General features: G+C 54.4%; 4 protein-coding genes across 4 annotated transcripts in view; 3 read left to right on the top strand and 1 right to left on the bottom strand.

The window, feature by feature from the left end:
• Positions 1–1,897: 1,897 nt before the first annotated feature.
• Positions 1,898–2,605, top strand: GUITHDRAFT_66714 (hypothetical protein; the record flags this gene model as incomplete). Its single annotated transcript, XM_005837583.1, has 1 exon — positions 1,898–2,605. The coding sequence occupies one exon, from the start codon at positions 1,898–1,900 to the stop codon at positions 2,603–2,605; it is 708 nt and encodes a 235-aa protein (XP_005837640.1).
• A 1,131-nt stretch (positions 2,606–3,736) lies between these two features.
• On the top strand, positions 3,737–6,149 carry GUITHDRAFT_161860 (hypothetical protein). The gene is made up of 14 exons (XM_005837582.1): positions 3,737–3,801; positions 3,854–3,965; positions 4,014–4,232; positions 4,283–4,327; positions 4,380–4,478; positions 4,531–4,598; positions 4,652–4,721; positions 4,782–4,871; positions 4,925–5,192; positions 5,248–5,311; positions 5,362–5,481; positions 5,528–5,630; positions 5,677–5,820; positions 5,865–6,149. The coding sequence occupies exons 1-14, from the start codon at positions 3,797–3,799 to the stop codon at positions 5,928–5,930; spliced, it is 1,473 nt and encodes a 490-aa protein (XP_005837639.1). The 5' UTR covers positions 3,737–3,796; the 3' UTR covers positions 5,931–6,149.
• A 10,845-nt stretch (positions 6,150–16,994) lies between these two features.
• On the top strand, positions 16,995–18,615 carry GUITHDRAFT_151212 (hypothetical protein; the record flags this gene model as incomplete). Its single annotated transcript, XM_005837581.1, has 6 exons — positions 16,995–17,072; positions 17,357–17,404; positions 17,671–17,768; positions 17,902–18,028; positions 18,160–18,324; positions 18,435–18,615. Coding segments are annotated over 6 exons (555 nt in total), but the record flags the coding sequence as incomplete, so codon positions are not given.
• A 104-nt stretch (positions 18,616–18,719) lies between these two features.
• P97A (transitional endoplasmic reticulum ATPase A) overlaps positions 18,720–19,665 on the bottom strand; it is a gene marked incomplete at its 3' end in the record, with an annotated part of 6,545 nt that continues 5,599 nt past the window's right edge. Inside the window, exons 8-10 of the mRNA XM_005837602.1 lie at positions 19,317–19,494; positions 19,001–19,133; positions 18,720–18,802 (exon numbers count right to left, since the gene is read on the bottom strand). Coding sequence (XP_005837659.1) covers positions 18,720–18,802; positions 19,001–19,133; positions 19,317–19,494 — 394 coding nt within the window. The remainder of the gene's footprint in view (positions 18,803–19,000; positions 19,134–19,316; positions 19,495–19,665) is intronic.

Raw genomic sequence — 19,665 nt, 5'->3', positions numbered from 1 at the left:
AACCATTCAGGTTTGTATCGAACCTCCTCCACTAGGACACTTTGAATACATTCTACGGCGGTACTCATTCACAAAAGTTGGTTTCCTGCCGAAGAACATGGTTCGTCTGGCCATGTACGACCTTGGCATCGTTGTGGAACGAGAGGAGATAGACAGCTTGTTCGCCTACATCGCTCGCGATGGTGATGAAATCACCTACGAAGACTTTAGCCGCATCGTAAACCTGCACGTGTTGATGAAGAAAGGATTTTCCTTGGAGAACCTGAAGAAACTCTTCATCGCTGTATGCAATAATCCGACGGAGATGACTCTTGACTTCCACGTGATGGGAGACAAGGGCAAGTACAAGGCGATCCAAGAGTTGGAATACTGCTTGCGAAAGCATTCTATCAGCCTCGACCTGATACGGAAATACAAGAGGCTTGATATCGAGGCGTTCGAGAGGGCAGTGGCTGATGAGATCAAGATCTCCAAGATCGCCGAGTGGCTGCAGAGCATCGGGATACTTCATGACATGGCGAGCGTGCTTCCGCTGGGTCACGGTTTCAACGATCTTCAGAGCATCTCCAAGTTGGGGGTGGCAGGCATTGAGAGCATTTTGTCGGGAAGCTGCAACAACTTTGCGGTCTTGATGAAGCGGCATGCTGACTACTTTGCGAGGAGATGCCATGTCAACGAATTTGATACTTGCCATGGTTACGATGAGCTTGATCAGGGTAGAGACAACTTCACTGCTACGGCTTCGGACAACTCTCGCCCTTCAAGCTTCCACAGCACAACAGGCTTGCGGCGAAAGTCCTCTGCAGATTCTCTCTTCAGCAGCACCGATAAGTTCTGGAAGGGAAATGCTGTGGAAATGTGGTCGATGCAGGGGTTTGAAGAGAAGAAGCTTTCCTCGTACGAGAAGGTGTCTGCCTACCTGCTCCAGTGCTACCGGACCTTTACCGCTCATATCACCCTGTCGATGCTCTTTTGGACGCTGGTCTGCTGTGCTTGCCTGGTTGCAGGAGGCATCGCCCTCATTCTCACCTGGGTCTCCTCCTTCCAGTCCTCCCAGGACCATCTCGCGCGCGAGCTGGGGCAAGAGGCCGCAAACTTCTTCATGGCAGAGATCGGACGAGTCGCCTCCCCCCTCAGCTCCCTTGCCGTGCTTGTGCAGCAGTCAAGGACTTTCCTCGACCTCCCTGCTCTCGTCGCCAACGCAACGAACAAGGACGTCTCTTCCTTGCAGCCTTCTCAGCTCCCTCCTGCCGCTGCTGCCATGTTTCAACGTGCCATACAAGACATCCAGGCCGCTACCTCAGTCCCTTCCTCGCTCGTCGGCATCCAGCTCTCTCCCAGAGGCATCATGTGCTTGGCTTTCCCAGGGTCGACCGGGGCCCTGCTCTTCGGGACGGATCTGCTCAAGGACCCCCTGCTGAGGGACGCGGCTGCCTACAGCTTGTCCAGCGGGAAGATCTCGATGAGCGCGCCCGTGGCGCTGCCAGGCGTGAGCTCGAGGCTGTTGGTGATCAACTACCCCATCTTCGTGCAGGAAAAGATTGCAGGCTCTCTCGCTCCTGCCGACGTCGGGCTGAAAGGCTCTCGCTCCGAGGGGACCTTCTGGGGCTTCGCCTCGGCGTTGATCGACTTCGAGATGATGGTGAACCTGAGTAAGATCCAGAGAAAGTTCGCAGCTGATGAAATCTTCTTCAACCTCACAACAACGAGACACGTCCTGCAGCCTGATAGCTCCTTCCTCGTTGCTCCCGAGGTTCTTCTGGCAACTGCAGGATCCTCGTCCCTCAACGGAGGTGCTGAGATCATGGTCGACTTCTCATGGAGCTGCTGGAACCTGACGGTCGCGTACGAGTCTGGTTTCAAGCAAGCGTGGTATGTTGGCTCCCTCGCTGGCGTCATGGCTGGATCGGTCGTCATCTCCACACTCCTCCTCCTCCTCCTCCTTAGCCACAAGCAGTACTCGAAGCTGCTCTACCGCATCATGCCGCGCCATGTGGTCCATCGTCTTCAAAACGGGCAGCAGGTGGTGGAAGTGTTCGACGATGTCACGGTCTTCTTCTCCGACATCGTTGGCTTCACGGACCTGGCGGGTCAGTCTTCTCCTCTCGAGGTCGTCGCTCTCCTCAACGACCTCTACACCAAGTTTGACAACCTCGTTGACAAGCACGGAGTCTGCAAGGTCGACACCATCGGCGACGCCTACATGGTAGTCGGTGGAGCTCCCGATCGCTGTGAGCCGTCAGAGGCCGCCGCCAAGGTCGCCAAGTTCGCCTTGGACGCACTGGAGGAGATGACGAGGAGCGGTCATGCGATTTCCATGCGGGCAGGCATGGCGTCGGGCCCTGTCGTTGCCGGCGTACTGGGAACGTCCGTCCCCAAGTACAGCATCTTTGGGGACACTGTCAACACGGCGAGCAGGATGGAGAGCACGGGGAAGGCCGGACTGCTGCAGGCGACAGAGCACACGCGGGACCTGCTGCTTGAGAGCTCGAGCAGGTTCGAGATAGAGGAGCGGGTGCATGCGAATGGGCAGAAGGGGATCATGGTGAAGGGGAAGGGGATCATGAACACGTTCTGGGTCCGCTCAGTGTCGGAGGGATCATAGCTCAGCAGCAGTTTTTGAATTTTGTGTATGTATAGGTTAGCCTAAGAGATTCAATGAAACTTCTACTTCAAGGGTCGATCTCCCTTTGATCATTCCGTAGTATCATCTCCCGCACTCGCACAATTGTGACTGCCCGCCGTTCAACGGTTCAACGGTTACACTGTGACCGTCCGGTCCGATGGTCACGATCACCGGCCGGCCGCGGCACCGTGACTCCGGGCCGCCCGAGTGGCAGAGGCGGCCGGCCCCCGGGGCCGCCGCCCTGGCAGCGGCTGACAGTGACCGTCCGATCCGGGTGCGTGGCCGCGGCGACGGGTCACCGGTGACGGTCTGTCCGATTACTGCCGCAGAGGCTCCGTCACCCGGCGGCCCGGGCCATCCGATTTCGGATTACGGCGCGGCGCGGAGTAACTTGATCACCGTCACGCCGTTCAGGCTGATCGGGGCGCGACCATGGCGGCCCGTTGCACGTCAAGTTGCCCCCCGCCGGGCTCCCCGGCGCTACTAGGCTAACTTGTAACTTGTGACTTGAGGCCGCACTGACGCCGGGGCCCGGGCCGGCCCCGCCGTGACCGTACCGTCAGTACGGTCTCACCGACGGTCAGGGCATCGGCGGAAAGCGTGGACTGCAGGGGTCAGGGGTGGTGCAAATGATGGAAGGCTTTGAAAAGTACCGGGTCTTTTGAGGTAATTCAGGGGTACTCGAACAATTTCGGGGGTGCTGTTTGCGATAGTATGGGGTAGTTGGTCGAATTATGAGCCTCGTGCATGGCGGGAAGGGACGGGCTGAAGAAGGATGAGGAAGATGGGGAGGAGTAGCATAGGAAGGAAGGGAAGAGCGAAAGATGAAAGGGAAGACGGAAAGAACAGCGGAAGCAGGAGATGGCAATGGCAAGGAGGATTGCACATAGAGGAAGGGAGGCAGGGGTTGTTGTTGGTCGGCGTGAGGTGGGGTCCAGCTACAGATTTGTACGTGGATGGGGATCAGGTGGTGAAGGTGTGTGCATCGTCACCATCTTAGTTGAGTGCCACCTGCGCTATGGTTTCAGCAGAGGAGAGTCTGAGATCGTGAGGGAGAAGGGAGAAGTTTTCTAGGACTTGGAATGGTGTTCAAATGCTCACATGATGTGCAGTCGGGCAAAGAGACTGGAAGCATGCAGTGTGAAAGGATGTAAACTTCGTGCCTTGAACATGAGGTTTGCTACGAGCTTTGTTGCTTGTCACATCGCGATTTGAACTGCCCTCCAGTACGGAACGTGAGGAGATGGGAGGCACCACGCTTTCGCAGAAGAAGACCTTCATGGAATCATCATCGCAGAACCCTAAGCCGCAGGAAGTTCTTCCTCCTGGAGATGCTGATGTGCTTGCGATTCGACTTGTTGCATGTTGGAGTTTGACTTTGAAACAGCATGGAACCCAAGGCGACAAGCTTGTAATTGCCATGGTCGGTCTGCCAGCAAGGGGCAAGACCTATATCGCCAACAAGCTGCAGCGCTATCTTTCCTTCTTCCACGGGGCTCCCACCCAAGTGTTTAATGTCGGCAACTACCGAAGGAAGATGTTTGGTTCCTGCGTTGAGCACGATTTCTTCGACCATTCCAACCCTGAGGGTGTGAAGGCTCGAAGGGTAACTCTATTCAAGTTGAGGATGAACCAGAAGTTAGAGTGATCGCTCAGGAATGTTCCCATGCAGCGCTGGAGGACCTGAAGAAGTTTATATCGGTGAGTGAAGGAAGGAAACTGTGTCGGAAACTTACGAGGTCGCTCCTTGCAGTCTGGAATGGAGAAAGGGCGAGTGGCGATATTCGATGCGACTAACAACACTCGGACCCGTCGGCAATGGCTCATCGATGAATTGAGCCCCATCCTTCAGGTTTTCTCCCTGCAGATCTTGTCAGGAGAAGTATTCATGGGAGCCGTTGCAGTCCAAATCCCACATCATCTTCGTCGAATCTGTTTGTGAAGACGAGAACATGGTTGAGAACAACATCAGGTGTGATAGTTTGCTCTAGCAACCTTGTACGATGGCTGAAAGAATTTTTTCAGGGCGACAAAGCTGAGTATGCCGGATTATCAATCTATGGAGCCAGACGTAGCTGTCGCAGATTTCAAGAAGGTGCGAACTCGTGAAGGATTTCTTGGTAGGTGAGTCACAGGTTGACTTCTGAACAAACAGAGGATTGCGCATTACATGCAGCACTACGAGCCTTTGTCTGATCAAGACAAGGAGTACAGCTGGATTAAAACTGTAAATGGCGGACAGCAGGTTGTTGTACTTGACCTGGATCCCACCAGCGCAAGCGCTGAAGATTCTTGCAGGTGGTTCTCAACAAGATTTTCGGATACTTGCCTGGAAGAATCGCGTCCTTTGTTATGAATCTTCACACTTCACCGAAGATGATCTACCTGACACGACATGGACAAAGCGAATACAACCTCACCCAGAAGATCGGAGGGGACTCGTCTCTCACTGCCCACGGCGAGGAGTACGCCACAGCGCTGGCAGCCTGGGTGCACAAGAACATCCTCGTTGACAACCCTCGCGCGCGGCTATGGACTTCTACTCTGAAGCGAACTATTGAGACCGGTGAATGAAGCTTGAGCCCGCCGTGTTGACGGGATCTGAGTTTATCCTGTCGCAGGGAAGCACATCCGTCACGACGAGATCATGCTCGATGGGCAGCCTTGGATCGTGATGCGTCCCCGGTGCGCGTGCGTGCAGGTGGCAAGAGGTTAGCTGAGCAGTCGCATGGCAGGGAGTGGCACGCGCTGGATGAGATCCACGCGGGGATTTTTGACGGCATGACATACGCGGAGATCGAGGCGGCAGACCCGGAGGAGTTCGCCATGAGAAAAAAGGACAAGCTGGGGTACCGGTGAGATACCACCCGCTCCTCCTCCAGACCTCACATGCATGGTCAGGTACCCGCGAGGAGAGTCGTACTTGGACGTGTTCCAGAGGCTGGACACGATCATCCACGAGCTCGAGCGGCAGAGGGACCATGTGCTAATCATCGCTCACCAGGTCTTGAGGCTCCTTGTGCTCACTGAAGCTCTGAGCCGAACCGCAGGGAATCCTCCGCATCCTCCTGGGTTACCTCATGTGGAACGAGGTGAAGGACCGCGAGGAATGCCCGCACATCTCCATCCCCCTCAACACCATCAAGTGCCTCAAACCACATGCCTACGGCTGCACCTGCGACAGCCTGTGCCTGGTGAGGAGTTGGGGGAAGAAGTTGTGCTTACTGTGCAATGGCAGCTCAAGAAGGAAGCTGGTCCTGATGGCCAGACAGAGCCCTGCGCTCCTGACCCGCCATCTCACTAGTCGGCTTCGCTGTTCAGTCCTGACTTTCAGGCGGTGCCCGGGCCACGGCGTGGCGCTTCAAGGCTTCGTCTCACTCCGTGCTCTTTCAATTATGACCGTGCCATGGGTTTCCCTCTATCTCCCTCTTCCTATCGATCCGCGTCAGCCGCACGGTCGGAGAGCAAGTGTGCACTGTAGAAGATCGTTCAAAGTTTTATGTAAACAATCAGCCGGACCATCAGTCACTGTGACTGCACGGCATTCACGGCGGCGCCGGGCCGCCGGTTGAACGTTCCGAGCCTGTTCTGAGTTAGTACTCGGCCGTGACGGCGGCCCGGCCGCTGAGCCTCGGAGCGGCCGCTGGCGGGCCCTCGGGCTGGCTTGGTGGCCACTGAGTCACCGATCCGGGACTCACCGCCCTGCTGAGACTCGGAGTCCCGCTGGGCACACTGGGCCCCTGCCGATTCGCCGCCGCGGCCGGCCCGGCCCGGGTGGACCCCGGTCAAACTTCGGAATCCGCGAAAGTTTGCAGACCAGGTAACCTGATCCCCCCCCACCCCTAGTCATGTACCCACCCCATCTAATCCATATCACCGGTCTGTTCCCCTGGGGTTGGACATTCTAATCTGGTAGGGTATTTTACGTAGGAGAAAGGGGTAGACGTATGTCTCACGACTCGATACGTGGGGGTAGTTGAGGAAGAGAGAGGGTACCTTGCACCGGATGCGTGAAAAGAGGGGTGTCAAGAAAATGGATAGGGTGGTGGAGCTCTTTTATTACTAACTTTTCTTTCAATTTTGAGGGTAGGGTATTAAGTAAATGGGTACTTTTCAGTCTAAAGGTTTGATTGGGGGTGGGGGTAGTGAAATTGGGGGGTATGAAGACTTGAGGTGTAGAGGAGTGATGAGCTATCAAAATATAGTAGGAGGACTATTTCAGGGGGTGGGGTACAAGACAACCCGTGTAATTGAGACCTTTTTAGTATCTATAGGCGGGGTGAGATATTACAGAAAGAGACTCTAGAGGGTAGGGGTGATAGTTTGGGGGAAGGTGTGGGTGGAAATGTTTTCATGCAGGCGCTAGGGAGGGGAAAGGGCGAATGAAGGAGGGGAAGAGGAGGTGGAGGAAGAGGAGAGAGGATATGATAGATGGAAACAAGATGTTCTTACAGAGAGAAGGAGGCGAGGATAAGAGTGAAGATGAGGAGGACGCGTGGTTTGTTGTGAACGTTTGTGATGGTGCAAAACACTGAGGGAGTAAGCAATAGCTTGAAGCCAAGACGTCACAATCATGGTGCTCTAGGGCGGAGCGATACCAGGAGATCCATGTAGAAACATTGATGATCCATGGTAGAATGTTTGTGTAGAACTTGGTATGCAAAGGAAAGTGTCATGATGCGGGTGTGGGAGGCTGGGACAGAAACAGGCAAGGAAGCAGCAGAAGGATTCTGGAGGAGTGATGTTGAATCGGAGGATTTTACTATGACAAGATAGTTGATGATGCTGATGTAGACCGAGGATGGAAATCGCAGGTCATTCGTGGCAGGAGGGAGGGAGGATCGGTTGAAAGAACATTTCGTACCAAGGAAAGCGATGCTTGCTGAAACCTGGCGTCGGGTGCTGATTGACAGAAAGACATAATCTAAGTGTGTGGATGTTGAACAACATTGCCTAGAAACAGGGATATATCCATTAAAGTCAAGGGTGAAGGATTAGGTTTGTGAGTGGAGGCATATTGTTGAAGCTGTAGAGTACAAGGTGGCGTCGTAAGTCTTTCAGACCTCTCAGATCAATTTTACAAGCTCAAGAAGATAGAACAGATTAAGAATAGAAAAGAGCATAAAATGTCTACACAGAAAAGAGCATAAAATGTCTGCACAGTCAGCTGAGTCGTTTCGTAAGGCTTTTCCATTCAAATTCTGGGAAGGCAAACTAAAATTTAGTTCAAGCGTGAGAAACAATTGATTTTGTATTGAATTTTTACATCAAAAAACTCCCAGATCGCTAACAAATGTTGTATAGGAATGGGCGGGAAGGCTGGTTTTGCTGCAAGACATGGCCAAGTAGGAACAGATCCCAGCATTACAAAAGATATTTGAGGCATAGACCTTGAATCGGCACTGATGAAATTGCAAACGCCCCTTTGACTGGTCGCAGATTTGTACTCCCAGCTGACAATGACGGCAAGATCTTCTCACAGGACTTCTATTTAGAGAGCAACATGGTTTTCCGGGATGCAAAGTTCTCCCAGAATGATCCTTTGTTGAGGTTCATCCCACCCGCGCCCAGCGATTCCCCGCAATGTCTGTGCGAGGGCGAATATGCTGGATTTTCATTGGTGGTCTTTGCATCTGGTAACAGGATCATCATCGCACGACGAGACAAAAAGTTCACTGTCATTCAGACTTCTGACGAGCTCTGTGACGAAGTTCAGTGTCTTTGCTGGAAGACGAATTGTCCGATATCTGCCAGCGCACACTCTACTACTGCTCATCGCAGCAAGACTCCAGAGTCAGCAACGTATGGTGCGATAGCAGCTTCATGCAGAGACAAGGTTGATTGCGATCATTCTTTCTGTCTTGCTGCTAACAAGTCCTTCAAACAGATCTTTATTTTTGCACCGGTCATGAAAGCAACGTCCTCGATGTCCTCGTCAGAGTTTTTCCCATTTGCCTGGCAGTTGTCTTTAGTGATTCCGATGGGGGCTCTTGTGATAGAATGGAGCCCACTAGTTCCCGTTCTGATATGTGCAGATGAGAATGGTCTCTGTTTGTGGGATCTACACAAAATCAACTGCAATTATTCAAAAACGTCGAAATATCGTGATTCAATGCACACTTTTTTGAATGTACCCGAGGCAGAACCAAACCGAAAATTCTGGAATTGCATAGTCTCCTGCGATGCCACCGAGTATTCTCCGAACTCGAAGGAGAGACCTAACGTTGCTGTGACCGAAGATGGAGTATGTTGGAAACATGGAATGGGCTCGTTTGGCTCACATTTTTTTATCAGGGACTTGTCGGCTATTGCTCACCCAAGTCTTCCAAGTGTTTCCTGATTCCTCTTTCACATCTTTGCACGGGTATAACTTGCTGAAGTTGAACAAAGATAAATTGAAATGTGAAATAGGCATTCATATGCACCAGACGATAAGTGGCTCTGACCTTGAGGTGTGTAACACGAGCAGTTCGTCTGCACGACGTTGACGCTTTTGGCAGCATGATATCAAGGATGTCAAAGTTGCAGGAGATCTGTATCTTCAAGTTATTTCAAACGATGATTGGAGTCTTGCGATGATAAGCAGCAAGCATGGAGCTCTGAAGTCAGTCCACTTCTCTTCTCTTCTTGTCCGTTCAATGAGGAGTTCATCATATCTCCTGCTTATACAAGACAGTCTCGGCAAATCAAACGTGAGACACATTCGTATATTCGTGCGTGCGTGCGTGCGTGCGTGCGTGCGTGAGTGAGTGCGTGAGTGCCATTGTTTGTGGAGACTGGGTTGTGATTGGAAACACCTGTATCGAAAAACATCACACCCTTCACTGTCGTTGATGAATGACATGATTTTTTGAAGGCTCTATCTTGCTCTTGTAGCCATCCCAACGCGGATGACTGGGTTGTCAACATCTACAACGGGTGCACAGTTGCATCTGATAGTGGAAAGGATTGTTTTATCTCCTTCCAAAGACGAAGTGAATCCAAGGATCAGAGAGATCACAAACATAGTTTTGAGCTCCATGGCCACAGTCACTCGCCTCACAGGCAGTCTAAGGGAGGCAAATCTCACAGTGTGATCGAAAGAGCTGAAGCAGCAGTGGAAGACATCTTCAATGGTCTTGGAAACCCAAAGAACGCTGCAAGAAAACTTGGGCATCATGGTTGGCAGGCATGCAACGTGACCGATCTTTTCTATAGGAAGTGACGGATTTGTTGCAGGTCGAGAATGAATTTCGAGGTGATGTAAGCTGTTCAGATTTTATCGTAATGATAGGAGCTGATGGCAACTTGCGCATCTTTCAAGTTTCTTGCCACATCGAGAGTCAGGTCTTGAAGGTATCAAACAGTCAATGTGTCCGAAATTGTTCTCTCCTCCCGCCGATGACAACCTGCCGTGCACGTTCGATCCGAAGTTTGGGTCTGTTGGTGGACAACTCCAGCTCCAAACCTCGAGAGAGGGTGTCAGACAGGATCTTGAGTGTCAAGATTGCAACATCTCACCTGACCGAAGAAGACTTTCAAGATTCTCATCATGGGATGGAAGGGTCCATTCTCAAGATCTGCGGGGTCGTGGAGTCAGAGGACAAGAGCTCTAGGTGGATGACCAGCTGGTCCATACGACGGGAAATGAACATCCCGATGAAGGTCTGCGAGTATTCCGCGCATTATCACAAGGTAGGAGGAGGAGGAAGGGGGGGGGGGAAGGATGGCATGTGGATTCACCATGTTGGCCAGGTGCAACATGTCAGCGCACATCCAACACAACCCTTCGTGTGCACGTGCAGCACATCGGGAGAAGTGATCTTCTGGATGAGTGATCTTACCAACAGCGTTGGCTTCGGAATGCAGTCATTTGGTATTGCTGCTGGTCGCTTCATGGCGGTGGAATGGACTCCGCCTATCGACTCTGCAAGAGGAGTTTGGCAGTCAGGCCTGGCCTGGGCGATAGGGTGCGATGGGCGATCGCTGCAGGCGTTCAACATGCAGCCATACATCTGGGAATGCTCGGGTAGTGTCCTGCAAGCTTGTGCTGAGGTCGAGCTGGGAGAGGGACCTTGCGACTCTTGTATCTTGCGGACTATCCGAGCCGGAGACAAGACCGACTCTCACTACCTCGTGCTTTTAGTGAGGAATCATCTCCTCGTGTGGAACGTGACTGTTTCAGCGGATGCTAACGGGATCCCGATCGTGGACTTGGTGCTGAAGATCGGAGAGTTGAAGTTGGACTGCTCACCTTCTTTCCTCACGCACTATGACCCCCTCGATGCATCGTGAGTTTCCTGATGGCGGTGGAGGACAACAGCTCGAATCTGACTGCTTGGCTCCTCGTTCTTTCCAGGTGGAGCGTCGACAAACGATCGAACATGCTCGCGATCAGTTCCGCTTCTGACTGCGTTAAGCTTGTGGAGATTTCTTCGGGCGCCGTGGAAGAGAGGGAGACCATTCCATTGGTAGGAGAGGACATGACCGTTATTCACGCCAAGTTCCTCACCGCGTGGGACATGCTGGTCCTGGCAAAAGACAACACAACTGACGAGGTCTCCTCCTCACTCTGACTGTCCTCTTCTGTATCCCAATCAGGATCCCCCGTCCCCTCCCTCCCCCGTCCCCTCCCTCCCACCTTCTGTTGCTACCCACTTCTCCCTTTCAACTAGCTGAAATGGAGTACTCGCAGGTTCTTGCTATCGTCTTCGAGCGCTTCTCTTCTAACCGCTGGAGGATCGAGTCAACCCTTCCTCAACGCTTCTCCACCTCCGCCATCTGCTCCAACATTCTCATCGGGGACGGCAACTGTATCATCTCGGTCCTGGATCGTGACGCTTCCAGTTCTTCATGCTACATCTTTGCCTCCATGGCATGGAGCTGGCAGTGTGAAGGTCCCCTCTAGGATAGTCTCGGCCTTTCCTGACATCTTACAGGAGAAGAGGAGGCTTCAGAGGTCCTCAAGGTCAGGAAGTTTGTTCGCAAATGGTTCCTTGTGCGCAAGATTGCTGTGGATCCTGTTCGATCGCCGGCTCCTTCACCTCTTTGCTCCCCCTCTCCTACCATGTGCTGGTGTACAGATGGAAGCATCATCATGTCCCATCCTGCGAGCGGGGGCCTGCTGCTTCTGGGAGCAGGCATCTACAACGCCAACGCTCTGACGTGAGTCGTTTGAATGCTCTGAGAGACGAGGCTTACTGTCTGCATTGCTTCTCCCTTGTCGCCTGCGTCTCCCCCTTCTCTCCTCCCTCTTCTTCATATCTTCCGCTGTCACCCTTCCTGCTGCATCTTTGCTCACAGGAACGTCGAGACGTTTAGCCTCACCAAACACTCGATGGGGATCCCCCGATCGCTCTCGAGAAGCAAGCTCATCAGCCAGACCAGTAAGGCGCAAGAAGCTGCTCCCGGGCTGTGGACGTACCTAGACTGGATACGATCAGGCATTAGTGTGGTTTACTACCATCCCACGAGTATCATGCAGGCGATCCTTGCTGGACAGGTTAGCGTCTTGTCCCTTCCTCCACGTGTCATCTCTGCCAATGGCTGTCATTTCAGTGTCCTCTCTCGCCTTTGCTCTCCCTAGAGCTCATTGACCTTGTTAGATCTCGGAAGCCGCGAATCTGCTGAAAACCCTCTATTTGGAGATCAAGACGCAGAGTCTGTCGACTGTGCCGTCAACTCAAAATCTCTCGTTGGACTCTCTGACGCCTGCGACGAGAGAAAGCGATTCCGATTCAGACCAATCGTTGGATGCGGTGACGTCATCCTTGAAGGGGATTGAGGAGGAAGGGAAGTCCAGCAAGTCAGTGGAGGCCCTCAGAGGGGCCAACCTCGATGGAGTCAAGAAGCTTGCTATGCTCAAAGTGTCTGACGCGACGAAGACGCTCGCACTTGCAAAGTTGATAGCGAAGGAGCCTGTGTTGCTCGAGTTGCTAGGGGGAGAGGGGGCAGACGTTTGGGATGAGGAGAAGGGAGCTTTCAGGAGATCGCCTGACTTCGATGCAATCAAGGAGAAGGTGGAGGGAGTGGAGCTGCTGCTGACCTCGCCGCCGTGCGACGCTAGCGAGCAAAAGCAGAATGGAGACGGCGACGAGAACCTGCCGACTTCTCACAGTGCAAACCACAAGGAGGAGAATGTTATCACATGCACGGAGGTGAAGGAGCTCCTGAGGTGCGTGACTTGCATTCCCTTCCTCACATTCCTTCAGCAGTCTATTCCTTGCTCTCGCTCTGACTCGTGCTGTGCAGCTATCTTGAGACCATCCTCGCGAGGATCGTCCAAGACGTCACCGGGGAGAGTTCTGCTGAGAGCAAGAGGTGGAGGACGCTAGTGGGTCTCTCTGTCGAGGAGACCAGGTTCCTGATTCGTCTGCTACGTGCCTTCTCCTGCTTCCTTTCCAACGGGTTCAGCTCATCCCTTGACCTGCCGGGAAGGATCTCCTTCCTCTCCTTCCGGTCGTATTGTACGGTGAGCGGGGCAGGGGACGCTGACGCAGAGAGCTCTCCTCCTCGTCCTGTTCCATCCGTCGCCCTCTGCTACGCTCTGCACTCGGATTCGCAAGAGGTCCTGCTGGACCAGGGAGTGGAGGAGGGAGCAGAAGCCTCTTGGCTGGCGTGCTGGCCTGCCCTCTGGGTACATCGCACCTCGCACCTCCGAGACCTCGCAGAGAAGATCGGGAAGGAGAGGATGAAGCGACGGCAGGTGCCCATGGACGCAGCTCTCTGGTACGTGCTAGCTGGGAAGGTCAAAGTCCTTGCAGCACTTTTCAAGGCATCGCAAGAGACGAAGGTGAGGGAGGGGGAGGATGGGGAGGAGGAGGGACAGCAGCAGGTGCTGCAGCAGTAAGAGGGAGCCAACTGACACTTTCTTTGTAGATTTCTTCCTTCCTCCTCAGAGACTTTGAAGCAGACGAGGGATCGCGTACGGCCGCCTGTAAGAACGCTTTCACACTTGTGGGGAAGCACAACTACGAGGCTGCGGTCGCTTTCTTCATCCTTGCAGGAAGGCTGAGAGATGCGATCGACTTGCTGGTAAGGGAGAAGAGGGCAGCGCAGAAACAGCCGGGTGGCATAGGGAGGAGGGTAGGAGTGGAAGGTTGCGAGAAGGAAGAGGGGGAGGGGAGGGAGGGGGAGAGGAGGAGGGTTAGTAGAGAGTCTGACTGGTACCCTGCAAGGTTCGCAACATGTCAGAACTTCATCTAGCGCTCATGGTGGTTCGATTGTGCACAAACGACGCGAACGAGGGCGAAGTGAGCAAGCGGTCGGTGATCCGTGACGTCATCCTCCCCCACGCCTACCAGAAGGGGGACCGAGGGCTGCTGCACGCGTGCTACTGGAGCCTGGAGATGTTCGCGACGTCCAGTGTCGTCCTGTGGTCCGTCCTTGACCAGAGGAGCCTGGAGTCTCTGGAAGAGCAGGAAGAGACCGAGAAGCCGAAGTTGGGGAGCAGCCTGCTAACGAGGATAGGGGACGACGACGAGGATGGGGGGGGGGGACGAGAGCAGAACGAGGGAAGTCGGCAGAGCTCGTTTGAGGTGGGGCCTGACCTGCATCCTTGCACGGAGACTCTGTTGCATGTCGTGCGCAGCGACCCAAAAATGAGGATCAAAGAGCGGAGGATCTTCATCCCGAAGCCTCAGGAGGCTGACATGACTCATGGGATCATCTACAGCCTGACAGGAGACGGCTGCGCTCTGTTTGCTGAATCATACTTCGCCAAGACTCGATCGTCATCGTCTCCTCCTCCTCCTCAGGTTCAGGCGCTGGCATGTCAGATCTGTCTGGCTCGGCTGGCAGAGATGATTCGAGCCGAGGGATCAAAGCACGCGTCCACAGGAGAGAATCAGGTAGACCTTCTCAAGTTCAAGCAGGTGCTGCTCGACACTCTCAACAGCCTCAGCGTCTCTCTCTACCTCGTCACTCCCCTCCTCGTTCGCTTCTGCCTCATCCGCGGCTTCTGGCGCCTGTCGCATGCTCTTGTCACAGGCTTCTGGGAGGGGAGCATGACCTCCCGCACGGAGACGCTCGCCCAGGTGGCGATCCACCCTCTCACCTCAGCCATGGCAGACTCCATCACCGACCGCATCCTCTACCTCGACTACATGGGCAACCTCCCTCGATCTGCGCTCTCGCGTCTTGAGAGGAAGGGAAAGTTCCTCCAGCTCGTCCTGCACAGCCTCTCGGTGGACAACCATGGCGACACAGGGGCGCTGGCGGTGCTGGCAGCGAGCGTGATGACCGTCCACTTCCTGCTGATTTGGACGAGGAGGGACTTCGAGTGCCTGAAGGAGCTGATGACGGAGAACGAGGGGGTAGCGGACGACAACTACTCCGCCGCTCTCTCTTGGCTGATGCAGGCCTGCAACCCTTCCGTCTTCCACATCGGCTCCAGGAAGTGCAAGTTGCCGGACGCTGCGAACTCGCAGCAGAGTGTTGCCTCCTCCATCTCCGAGCCTTCACAGTCCTTCGCCAGCCTCGAGGACGTGTATACTGACGACGACGCGCGATCAGAGCTGTCGGACGACGGGGAGAGGAAGGGGATCAAGAGCATGCTGGACAGATGCGCTGACGGCTGTTTGATGTGGATTCTCGTCCGTAAGTTCCTCTCCCGTCTCCGCCTCGCCATCTCCGGCCCCTCTGAAATTGACACGCTGAGGCACTCAACGGGAAACCACGGAGGAGGAGGAGGAGGAGGAGGAGGAGGAGGAGGAGGAGGAGGAGGAGGAGGAGGAGGAGACGAGGACACAGGAAACGAGCAGTTTGAAGACTCCATCGGGTTTCAGGAGGTGGAGGATGTGTCTTTCCCACTCAATGGGAACAGCCCGAGCGAGCGAGCGTCGAGAAGCACACAGTTCATCCAGGAGAAGATGCTGCAGGATGAGAAGGAGAAGAACGTCAATCACAACAAGTCCTCTTCTCCCCCCAGCAAGTCGGAGTTCCGCTCTGCTCAGAAAGTCTTCCAGGGAGTCTCGTTATGGGCGAAGAAGCAGAAGCAGAAGACAAAGAGTCTGAACAGCATCCACGATCACCTCAAAGCTGCTGTCTCCAACGTATCGACCCGTCTCTCCTCCCCTGTCTCCTCCATGTCTCGCTTCTCCGACAAGTTCTCTGACTTCTCGCACTCGATCATGAACGGGAGGGGCGCAGGGAAAGGAACCGAGAGGAGGGAGGAGGCTCGGGAGGTGATGGACACCTCGCACTACTCCATGGACGAGTTTTACGAGAGGAGGAGGAGGGACAGTATGGAGGAGGACGCCAAGCTGTCCAGCGCCTTCTTCTCTGAGTGGTTCTGCTTGTGATTTTGAGCAGGAGGACGGGAGCTGAGAGTTTTGCAGGGAGGAGGAGGAGAACCTGGAATGGCAGAAGTCTGCTCCTCAAATCATCGGGAAGCGCCTTCTTGGGGCCATCCGGGGATGGAGGGAGAGGATAAGAGACTTTCTCCTCTTCGAAATCTATGCCACCGTCCTCGAGGCAGGGTAGGGCTCCTCAACCCTTCCTCCTTCTCCTCCGCTCTCTCCTCTCTCCTCCTGCTCCTGCCCCTGCACCTCCTGTTTCTGCTCCTCTCGATCTCCGATCCTCCCCTCTCTCTAGCCTCCCTCAGCAGCAAACCCACTTCTCGTTTCTTCTTTCTTCCTCCTCCCCCCCCTCACACGAGGTCGGCAGGACCAGCCTCGACTTGTCGGCTGCTGACGACCCTTGCCTGGAGCTCTTCGAAGGCCCCGATGGTCTCCACATGCAGGCGCTCTGGTGCCATTACGGCGGCGACAGCTTCCTTGCCTCCCTCCTCGATGAAGTTCTGCTGGTAACCTTGCCAGCTAGCCTCCGTCGCCTCCTCCTCTTACTTTCATCTCCTCTCCCTTCCTGCTCCTCTTGCTTTACTCTTCCTGCTCTCTTCCTCTTCCACTACTTCCTCTGTTCCTGCCCACGTCCTTTTTCTATCTCCACCTCCATTTCCTTGATTACTCCACACTGGCCCTTTGCCTATGACAAGCTGCAGACGAGGAAGAGGAAGAGTAAAGCTTCGAAGCTCGACTCGCTAGAGAAGAGATACAACTCCTGCAGGTCCAACCGTCCGTCAAAATGCAGTCTCCTGCTCCTGCTCCTGCACTTCCTCCTGCTCTTCCTCGTCCCCCTGCTCCCCCTGCTCTTCCTTTCCTTCTCTTACAGTTCAATCCAGGTTGCAGGATGCCATAGCGATTCACAAGCGAAGAAACCGAATGATGGCGGCGCTGCGGTATCTCATCTTGTGCGCATGCTGTCAACCTGGACTCCCTACTCTACCTGCCCCTGCCCCTGCTCCCGCTCCCGCTCCTGTCCCTGCTCCCGCTCCAGCTCTCATCTTTCATCCTCCTTTTCTGCTAGTCTCTCACTCATGCTTCTCAGCTCGAACAAGAAGTTTGTCGGACACCTCAACGTTCACGTCATCTCTGCACGCAACCTGGTTCCCATCGAGCCCATGGTGAAGGTGCTGCAGAAGCTTCTTGATCCTGTTGCTCCTCCTCAGCCTCCTCCTGTTCCCTTGCTGTCTCCCGCTTCCTCCCTCCCTTTTCCTCCCTTCCCTCCCCTTCCTCCCTTTCCCTTCCTTCCCTTTCTTCCCCTCTCCTCCTGACTTCTCCCCTTCCTCTTCCCCTCCTCTTCCTCCTCTTCCTCCTCTTCCTCCTCTTCCTCCTCTTCCTCCTCTTCCTCCTCTCCTCTTTCCTGCGCTACCTTGTCCACGTCTTCTGCTCACATTTTTTTTCCTGCTCTCAGGTGGACATCTTTGGAGCAGAGAGACCTTCGACCTACGTTATCCTCAAAGTGAGCACCTTGAAAAGTCTGACGGCGAAGATGAAGATGAAGATGAAGATCGTGCCATCGTCGTAGTTGCAGATGAGGAGGAAAGTGTTGTGGATTGTAGAGAGGTTGAGCAGGAGAAGGAGCAGGAGCAGGAGCAGGAGCAGGAGCAGGAGCAGGAGCAGGAGCAGGAGCAGGAGCAGGAGCAGGAGCAGCAGAACGGTGTGAACGACGACGATAGAGATGAAGTAGAGGGTGAAGGTAACAACCAAGATGACCGTTGCTTTTAGTATGCCGGAAGCTTCAAGACAGAAGAAGGGAATTCGTCACATCACAAACATTTCTCCAACGTCGTTAAGAAAGATTTCAATCCGCAGTACAACGAGATGTAAGTTGTTGCCCTTGGCTTGTTGGCCCTCGCTCTTTCTCCTTCTCTTTCTCCTTCTCGGTCTCTCTCTCTCTCTCTCTTTCTCTCTCTCTCTCTCTTCTTCATCCTCTTTTTCTTTCTCATCCTCCTTCAGGTTTCAGTTTGAGCTCTCGGAAGAGAAGTTTGACCTCCACATCGAAATCTTCCAGCAGAATAATTTCAGTGACGATGAGCTTGTCGGCAAGGCAACCATCGACCTCTCGCAGCTGCTGCATGGCCAGGTTTCTATCCCTCCCTCCTCTCCTGTTTCCTGTCTCCTCCCTCCCTCCTCCTCCCTCCTCCCTTCTCCCTCGCCTTCCTCCGTTCTTCGCTCTTTGCTCGCTCGCTCGCTCGCACACTGACATTGCAACAGAGCATGGAGCTGGACGTCTACTTGGACCGGGAGGGAAGCGTCGTGGGGACAGTCAGGATGCTCGTCTCCTTCAACTTCCTTCCTCTCCTCGCTGCTGCGGCTGCCAACACTCGCTCACTCCCTCCCATTGACACCAGCCCTCCCTTCAGCCAGTTTCACCGCCAGGTACGCTCTCAACACAATCGTTACTGTCTTGCATTCCTCCTCTCTTGCTCTCTCAGCTATCTCTCCCTCCTCCCTCGTCCTCCTCCATTGCTGACCGTGTGGTGTTGCAGGTTGAAGATCTTTTTGGAATCCCGAGGAATGAGCGATGAAACACGGGTGCTCTAGGGGAAGAGCGAGACCAGTATTGACGGAAGGGAGGAGGAGGAGCAGGTGGGAACGACGATGATCCAACACAGAAAGATCGCTGTTAACGATTTCATGTAATCTAGCAGAACAAGACAACTTCACAAGATCATTTCTGTCTTCCTTTCTACTTTCACTTCTCACATTCCACGTCATCCCAACACAAACTTTCCATCTCCGACGTCTCCGCTGATTATGAGTAGAGATCCTCCTCATCGTCTGCCGCTGGTTTTGCAGCTCCTCCTCCCGACCCCATGGCCTTGATGGCCTCCAGGTCCGCTCCTCCCTGATGTTGCTGTTAGTGAAGGCAAGACACGGAGGATGGAGAGGGCGAGACGGGAGGGGAGGGGAAAGGAGAGGAGAGGAGGAGAGGAGAGGAGAGGAGAGGAGAGGAGAGGAGAGGAGAGGAGAGGAGAGGAGAGGAGAGGAGAGGGAGAGGGAGAGGGAGGGAGGGGAGGTAGGTTGCAAGACAGGGTTGAGATCGCCTCCTGACCTGCGCCGGAGAATCCTTCCGTCACCTCGGCCATGGCATCGATGTCTACCGCAGGGTCCAGCGGCGACTTCCTCAGACAGGCTTGGAAGATCTTGACACGAGATGCCTTGTCGGGCACGGGGATGTACACGAGCTGGGAGAAGGTGAGAAGGAGAACAAGTCGTAGGAGGGAGGAAGAGAGGGAGGAGGGAGGGAGGGAGAGGGGGAGGGAGGGAGGAAGGGAGGGAGGGAGGGAGGGAGGGAGGGAGGGAGGGAGGGAGGGAGGGAGGGAGAGGGAGGGAGGGAGGGAGGGACGGACGACGGAGTTCATATCAACCTGATCAAGACGTCCGGGACGGCAGACGGCAGGGTCGAGCATGTCAGGCCTATTGGACGCACCGATGCAGATCACGTTCTTCCTCGCTCCAACTCCGTCCATCTCTGTCAGGATCTGGTTCACAATGCGATCCCCAGCCTCTCCCGCTCCTCCTCCTCCTGATCCACGAGGCTGAAGACAAGACAGAGACAGTCAGCGGACCAGTCGATGACGACGATAATGATGATGATGATGATGATGATGATGATGATGATGATGAGGAGGAGGAGGAGGAGGAGGAGAGAGAGTAAAAAGGGTGAAGAGCACAAACGTGAAGAGGGAATCAAGCGCAGACAGACCGAGGACAAGA

The sequence above is a fragment of the Guillardia theta genome (assembly GCF_000315625.1).
Source record: "Guillardia theta CCMP2712 unplaced genomic scaffold GUITHscaffold_14, whole genome shotgun sequence".
In the NCBI taxonomy this organism is placed as follows: domain Eukaryota; class Cryptophyceae; order Pyrenomonadales; family Geminigeraceae; genus Guillardia; species Guillardia theta.
This window is presented reverse-complemented; position numbering and strand designations above follow the sequence as displayed.